The 8,975-nt window shown below is 39.9% G+C and overlaps 1 protein-coding gene across 1 annotated transcript; it reads left to right on the top strand.

The window, feature by feature from the left end:
* LOC144256241 (olfactory receptor 3A10-like) lies at window positions 1-948 on the top strand. Its single transcript, XM_077801331.1, has one exon. The coding sequence runs from the start codon at window positions 1-3 to the stop codon at window positions 946-948; it is 948 nt and encodes a 315-aa protein (XP_077657457.1).
* Window positions 949-8,975: the final 8,027 nt, after the last annotated feature.

The following is an 8,975-nucleotide window of genomic DNA, read 5'->3' on the forward strand; positions in this document are numbered from 1 at the left end:
ATGGAGCCTGGTGCCTGGGGAAACAGGACAGGTGTCACTGAGTTCATCCTTCTTGGACTGACAGGAAATAGAGGACTGCAACCCATTCTTTTTGTCATTTTTTTCTTTGCCTATTTAGTCACAGTGGGGGGCAACTTCAGCATTCTGGCTGCCATCTTTGTGGAGCCCAAACTCCACACCCCCATGTACTACTTCCTGGGGAACCTCTCTCTGCTGGACATTGGGTGCATCACCGTCACCGTTCCTCCCATGCTGGTGTGTCTCCTGGCCTCCCAGTGCAGAGTTCCCTATGCCGCCTGCATTTCACAACTCTTCTTTTTCCACCTTCTGGCTGGTGTGGACTGTCACCTCTTGACTGCCATGGCCTACGACCGCTACCTGGCCATCTGCCGGCCCCTGACCTACAGCACTCGCATGAGCCGTGAAGTCCAGGGTGCCCTGGTGGGCATCTGCTGCACCGTCTCCTTCATCAATGCTTTGACTCACACAGTGGCTGTATCAGTGCTTGACTTCTGTGGCCCTAATGTGGTCAACCACTTCTACTGTGACCTCCCTCCCCTTTTCCAGCTCTCCTGCTCCAGCATCCACCTCAATGGGCAGCTACTGTTTGTGGGAGCCACCTTTATGGGGGTCATCCCCATGATCCTTATCTCAGTGTCCTATGCCCACGTTGCTGCTGCAGTCCTGCGTATCCGCTCATCTGAGGGCAGGAAGAAGGCCTTCTCCATGTGTGGCTCCCACCTCACTGTGGTCTGTATCTTTTATGGAACCGGCTTCTTCAGTTACATGCGCCTGGGTTCAGTCTCAGCCTCGGATAAGGACAAGGGGATTGGCATCCTCAATACTATCCTCAGTCCCATGTTGAACCCAGTCATCTACAGCCTCCGGAACCCTGATGTGCAGGGCACCCTGAAGAGGGTGCTGACAGGGAAGAGGCCCCCAGCATGAGCCGGACAAGAGTATCAAAATGTCCCTTCCTCCCTCCTTGATCACCCACCTAACTTGCTTAGGCTGAAGGCCTGGGAGCGGGCAGAGGAAATCTTCAGCGTTGGTTCTAATGGTTCAGGGTAGACTTGGATGGAGGACAAATGCTAAAGAGCTTAAAGAGTATCTAAGTTACTGATAGAAAATGGACTAAAGAGGGATGGGAGTAAAATTATAATGTGGGTCAGGAAATGAGAGATGAACTATTTTGTGGGTTTTTGTTTTAAATTTAATGACTGTTCACCTGACATATTTAAAACGTTAATAAAAAGAAAAATGATTGTCCCCACTTTTAGATGAGCTATATTTGTATAAATATTATTTGGTAATTTTTTTCCAGTTCTTTCTTTAAGAAATAAGTCTAGGATTATAATGTTAAATTGGGGTTTGACATACTCTAGGAGCAGAGTGTTGGTACCTGTCGGAGCATCCTGCCGACACCTTCTTCAGAACAGGATCATCAGACACCTATTCCCCAAACCAGTGTTCACTTCCTGACTAACTCAGGTGTAGGCAGAACACACTTACATGCTAGTGTATGAGCTGATTCTCAAGACCCTCCTCCAAAACCATGAGGATGTTTTATTACACAGGTGTGTGAGACCCTCCGTCTTTTCTTCCTAGCCCCTCCAACTCGATTTTTGTCTCTCAACCACAGGCTCTTTCAGGTGACTCATGCCTCCCTTTGCTTAGAGTCACTACTCTTAATCTTCTCTGTGGCTCACAAAGAAAGACACTGTCACAATCATTTCGGTATTTCTTGCAGCTTCCTTTGCTCTCTCCAACTAGATCCCAAGCCCCTTAAGGAAAGCTTCCATGCATTATATTACACCACGTCCTCCAAACACCCAGCTGAGAGCTGAGTAGATAGTCCAGGTTCCAGCAGTCTTGTGGATTAACTGATAGTAGGAGGCATGACCTATGAGAAGAGACCTATCTTCTATCAGAGATCAGTGAAACTGCCAGACGTTTTCAAAACACCCTAGAAGACCCAATATTAGGATGATATAAAAGGAAATTTTTTTAAAAATAAGTTTTCTTCTGATGCAGCAAAATGATCACTATATTTGGCATAATAGGGAGAAGCTTTTCTGACTGTGCAAAAACCCCATTATCAGTTCTTAAAATTAAGAAAAAACTGTCTGAAGCTAAAACTGAAGAAAGTGTCTCCTTGTGAAGAACTGAAAAATCAGCATTGAGTTGGCAAAAGCTGATCACAGAGCACCAGAGTGGGAAATCTTATAGTGTCCAAAGACTGGGAGAATATAATAGGGATAGTGATAATAAATAAATGATCATAAGTTATGCAAAAGTGTTTATCTTTCTTTAATTCTTGTTCTAAAGCGAATGGTTCCTAACTCTGCTATGCAAATATGAGTAATTTGTGTTTAGGTAGTAAATTTAAATAAAAAGCATATTTTTGTTTAAAAAGAAGAACTTCATTATTGACCTGAATAGCTATTTAGCAGATATTGCTAAATTTAGAAAGTGATGGTGATGTGACATCTGAATTGGGGGAAGAGCATCCTGGTAAATAACCTCTGATTGGATGTGATGATTCCTCTGTGGAGGGGAATAGTACTGGGAGGGCACTGAGAAATGGAGAAGGAAGTTGAGTTTTATCCCATTTATCTGACATTGTCTGAAGTTTTTCACCAAGCACTGTAATTTAAAAAAAAAAAAAGATTTTAAAAAGTGCTAGTGGTGAAGGTGTGGGAAGGGATAAAGTGAGTTGTTGGTGATGTTTTCTCTCTAGCCTTCAAAGTGTTTGTTGTCATCCTCACCTTTGAGAAAACTAGTACATTGGCCTCTCCATCCTTTACAAGGCCACTGTGTCCATTTTCCTAGGATTCAGAGGCCTGGGAAAGACATGAAGTGGTTATCTTGTCCATCCCTCCTCTCCCAAATGGAAAGCTAAACCAAACGGTCTCTACCTATAGAGAATACTTCCAGTGGACCTTTTGCTTCTCCCCATGTCCTGGCCTGAAAACTGAAATCTCATGCTCCATGCCACACCAAACCTCATCTGTCACCCTCCTCAACATCTACCCAGCCCTAGCACCTCTGCCCGACTGCCTATTTTAACTCTTTTTATGTAATTCCAGTTGAAGATAATGTTCAACTTTGGTTGAGATTAATGTGTGCCCTTTGTGAATGTAGGTGCAGACTCCTGACAGTTAAAGGAACTCAAAGCAATATTTTAGTCCACCTGCCCCAACTTCAGATGGTTCATATCCAAAGGAACACATTCCATGTCTGATCAGTCCTCAACACACCTGTGAGTTTTGAGGCCATCCCATGACCCACCTGTGAAGTGGAGCATTTGCATGTGTCTACCCGGAAATGCACCCACACGTCGCAACCATTCTACTTTCCACATCCTCCATGTGTTCAGCACAGAGAAAAGTGCTCCTGGGATTCGGGAGAACTCTAGCAGTTGGTCGCTTTCTCTTACTATTCTAATAGCACATAACAGTAGTTATAAAGCATTTTAAAATCTAAGTTTTCATTTGGATTTTGCAACAGCACAGTTGAATGTCATCCACAGTGACAATAAGGGCCAGGATTAGAGAGTAAGAAAGATAGCCTTTTTTTAAAAAAAAATCCTTACTTCACAGATAAAAAAGGTAAAAGACAAGCTAAGTGATTTGCCAGAGCCTGTGAAGTTAGAGCATAGAGCAGCCTCCAAGTATTGGCTTCTAGGACAGTGTCTTCATCTCCTCCCTGTCTATAGAAAATCACCGAGTAGTTCAAAATTCACAGAGTGATACTGATTCTAGGTGCAACAAGTCTCAGAAATTCAAAAGGCGGTAAAGCTGAATGAAGAAAGCCATCAACAGGACATAAGGAGACCCCAGTCTGATCCAGGTCTGAAGCACCTTAGTGAGTTCTTGAAGGTTCAATTCCTGTATCTATAAAATTAGTCTCTTCCAAGAATTTTAGACATTTTTTTTTTCATTGATCTTCTACATGGTAAATTCTCAGACCCACACAAAATGCCAAAGGACAGAGGGAAATAAGTGACTATGGGCAATTAAATGGAAAGTTCTCACCAATAAAGTTGAGAAGAGGTACATAAACCCATCAACAATTCACCACCGTGGATCTCTGATGGATAGAACTGTTTGGGGGGCATCAGCAACTGAACAGATGCCCAAATTGGATATGGTGGCCGTGAGCCAGGAAGAGATGTGAAGGCCTGAGAGGCAGCAATGAATGGAAACAGAAAGAAGTGACCTCAAGAAAGAGCCTTGGAACATTGATCAGAAAGTATTTAACTTTGTTGTTAGAGTTTGTGTTCATGGAATCTGGGGCAACAAAAATAGCAGGGCCCTAGTGGGGTTCAGACATTTATTTGGTAGTTAAAGATGCTTTTCCAGGCCAGAATATCAGGAAGGGTAAATATGATTCCTGAATCTTTGATGTGGCAGGGAACAAGCTGGAAGGCCCAGGCTCTTGCTGCATCAGGCCACCCAGTGAAGGCAGCATTGGGTGAAGAATAGTTTTTGAGAGCTGGGTCCTGGGCTAATACCGCCATATGATATCAGGTAAGTCAGCTCTGCAAGCTAATTTTTTTCATCTATGAAATGATTATTCTGAGGATTAAGTGACTTGAGTTTAGGATTATTGAGTTGATGTTAGGTATAGTGTAGCTGTTAAAATTCCATTAGATTTTTAGTTGAAGGAGTTACCATATTTCTACAGTCTGTGCTCTCTCTCTCTAATAAGGGGTAGAGCATGGATTTATCCACCCAATCCACTAAATAATAGTCATTCCAATCCTCTGGCCGGTGCTATGGCCCTTGTACCACACTTGACTGCCCTTTCCATGAAAGAACGAGTGAAGGACTCAGACCTGTAGAAACCACCGTGTCTTCCCCCCACACTGGGATTCATCTCTTGAGTCCCCAAACTGATATATTTTGATATATCAGACAAGAGGAAACTAATTGATAAACTTTGTAAACTTCCTCAGCTGTGCAGGGCCTCAGGAGTCTCTCCTCCAGCAACTATTTCCATTGAGACAGCCAGGGCCAGAATTGGGGATTGAAGTCCTTGTGAGTTCCATGAACAGAATCCTCTAATTAGCTCCCAAATGAGGGTTTAGAATAAGGCAGCCTAGGGGCTTAGGGAAGCCCAGGGATTTGCAGATTGTCTTCTGCTAATAAGACCAGGGGGAAGGGCCTCCAAGAAAGAGTTACTTTCCTTTTGGTACTTTAGTCTGAAAGGAACTGGGACCTTGGAGAGTGAAGGAGGCCAATTAACAATGTGTGGTTTCAGTAGTGTCATTAGCAAGACTCATTAGCCATGTCATGAGGGGAGGGAAAAGGTGTTCATAAAGAGAAGGCCTGGGCCTGGGCCAGCCTCCTGCAAATAGGAGCCAGTTGTTCCTGACTTTTTTGCCTGGTTATTGGTATTTTCATTCTTGCTCTCATCAGTATACCCCACTCTCCTGTTCTCCGGCTCTTTTTCCTATCACAAGCTGTTTGTTTTTTTGATTCCATATTAATAAATCCATCTGCTTCATAGTCTGCAATGGCTGTCATTTTATAACCGTGTCCTGATTTATTTGATCAAAGCCCTGTCTTAACCCTTTGGATGGTTTCCAGTTTTTCGCAACCAAGAGCCACACTTTGATAGGCCTTTGCACAATTTCCTGGAATTTTCAAGAGTTTTATAAATTTGAAAAACTTCAACTAGCCAGATTGTATTATTTGACTTTCCTTTCAATTCAGTGTGAGAAGGCCACTTCTCTAACCCTAACCAACCCTAGATATTACCATTCAAAAAATCTTTATGATGTGATACATGAAGCACTATTTTTTAAGTTTTCACATTTTTTATGAGTAAGCCTGAGATTTCCATTTTATATTAATGAAAATATTGAATTTTGTATAAATGCTGCAAATATTTTTCCTAGTACAGTTTTATCTCTTTAATGCTAATGGTGTTTTGATAGTTTATATAGTCAGATAAATATTTATGACTTCTGTTGTGGCTCTCATTTTAAGTTTATAAAAATTGCCACCTATTTTCTAGCATTTCTTTTATGACTTTATTTTATACATTTTACATTTTACAATTTTTCTATCCAAATTCATTTTAGTACACGATATGATGTAGGAATACACCTTTATATATTTTTTAACTCTAGCTTGTGTCCCAAAATTATTTCCAATAATTTGAAGTGTCACTTTTTAACAAATTATATATATAGTATATATAAATTATATCTATCTATCTATCTATATATATATATATATATATATATATATATATATCTGTGTTATCTTTTCGTTGCTGTGACCAAAATACAGGAACAACTTAAAGGAGGAAAGATTTATAGATCTATCTTGGCTCACAGTTTCAGAAGTTTCAGTCCATGGTCAGCAGGCTTCATTGTTTTGAGCCTTAGGTGAGGCATAATGTCAGGGTAGAGGGGTGTGACAGAGGAAAGCTGCTCATCTAATGGCAGCCAGGAAGCAGTGGGTGGGGCAGGTGGGGCAGGGATATAGATCCCAAGGACATGTCCCCAGTGACCTACTTCCCCCAGCTAGACCCCACCTCACAGTAGTCCATTCAGCTATCCATGGATTAATCCACTGATGAGGTCAGAGTCCCCATGATCTGATCCCTTCCCCAAAGCCCCACCTCTGAACTGTTTCATGGGGGAACCAAGCCTTCAACACAAGATCCTATGGGGACATTCCAGATCCAACCACAATATATACATTAGTCTGTGTTTGAGCCTTACATTCTCCACCATCTTGTGTTGGTCTACAGTGTTTTCAGCACTGCAGCCTCAGCTTCTCAGCTTGCTTGGCTTTCTGGGAAGGGGTCCTCTGACTCTCTCCTCCCATACCTTCTTGATTAATCTCACATGTTTTATCTTCCTGTTTAACTATAGATAGCATCATTTTGCAACTGGGATTTTCTCCCACTGAGATTTTACTCAGATCTATGTTAAATTTATAGATTGATCTGGGGATATGGATAGCTTTACAATATTGGATCTTTCCTGAGAGGGTCATATATTAAGTGTTATTTCTAGAGAACAGTTTTGTAGGCTTCTAAAATCCAGAGATTTTTGCCTTTTTATGAAGTTTATTTCTCAATATGTAACAGGTTTTTTTTTTACTATTATGAAGTGGATATTTTAATGTTAATACGAATATTTTAGGACTTTTGATACATCTTGCTAATTTTGTCTATCATCTGGATGGTGGCATCTTTGTCTCCATTGGGAAACAATCAGTGTCCATTTCACCATACCATCACAGTATTTTATTATTTTAAATCATTGCTAATTTGAGAGGCAAAATATGATAATTTTGATTTGCTTTTCCTGCTTACTACTGAAGCTGAGTATTTTCTCCTGTTAATCGTGTTTGCATTTTTGTCCTTTGTAACTTGCCTTTATGTTCTTGGAATATAAATAAATATATTTATAAATGTAAATATAAATATAAATCTATATCTATCATCTATCTATCTATATCTATATCTATATATCTATATATCTATATCTATATCTATCTATCTATCTATCTATCTATCTATCTATCTATCTATCTATCTATCTATATATATATCCTGGCACCAGGATTGAATCCAGAGATACTTAACCCCTGAGCTACACCCTCATCCCTTTTTTTAAATTTTTTATTTTGAGACAGGGTCTTGCTAACCTGCTCAGGGCCTCACTAATTCACTGAGGCTGGCCTTGAACTTGCAATCCTCCTATTTCAGCCTCCTGAGTCACTGGGATTACAGGTGTGCATCACCATGCCTGGCTTGTTTGTGGCTTATTTGTCTTTTGAGATCTCAATGTTTTCCTACATATTTCTATTAGATCTTTAGAGGGTAAAGATATTAACCTTTTCATATTTTCTGCAAATATTTCTCCAAGTTCATTGTTTGCCTTTCAACTTGGATGATTCTCCATACCTTAAAAAAAACAATTTAAAACTGTTTATATAGTCAGATCTATTGATCTTTTTCCTTAGTCCCTTCTGTTGATTGTGTACCTAGAATGTTAATCCCTCCTGCATTTGTTTTGACACATCTTATAATATATGTATCTAACAGAATTTTTTCAAGTGAACAATCAATTCCCTTGACATTACTTACTGCACATTTCATTCCCTACTTCACTCCCTACTGATTGGTGATGTTTAATTTTTTTCATATATTAAATTATTATAAATCCAAAAGTATGTGTGTAGTCTATCTTCCATTCCATCTATTCCTAAATCAGAATGGCTTTATTATTGTTACACTGTTACAACAACTGCCCTCATTTTTTCCCTTTCATATCACCAGCTAGAAACTAAGCTTTACATACACCATCTCATTTAATCCTTGTAACCAAAATTCTCTTTGGCAAATGTTACAGTTTTTACTTAGAGATGAAGCTAGCTTGCAGGGGAGGGGAGTGGATTCTGAGGAGAGAACACAGTCTAACATTATCTTCATTGATTTTTCAGGTTGTTTGAAGATAAACTACCCAGCTTCTCTTAATCCCCAAAATTAATTTTAAGCACCCAAGGACCCACAGCACAACAGATGCTAAAGCATCACATGGATTTCCTTGTGTAATTTCTTTTATGTGTAACAAAATGTAACCCCAACTATATTTCATTCCTGATGAAATACACATAGCATTCCAGTGGTAAATTTAAAAACTCTCCTGGCCAATGCTAGGAGAATGACTTATCTTCATTTAATATATAGTGGTGGAAATTTAACAACATGTCACTAGTCCTGACATCAACCAGGTATGTACCATTTGAATACAGTAGGTGACCTGGGCTAAAATTCTAAACCTGAACAACCTATGGTATAGTCATTTTTAGAGATAATAATTCATATTTTTATATTACCTAAATTTTAAACTCTGTACTCTGTATCTTAAAAAACTATCAGGATTTGGAGATTCAGAAGAGAAAACTGAAGTGAGAACCAATGTGATTCTATTTGCTGATGCAAAA

This window comes from Urocitellus parryii, chromosome 7, assembly GCF_045843805.1.
Source record: "Urocitellus parryii isolate mUroPar1 chromosome 7, mUroPar1.hap1, whole genome shotgun sequence".
NCBI lineage: Eukaryota > Metazoa > Chordata > Mammalia > Rodentia > Sciuridae > Urocitellus > Urocitellus parryii.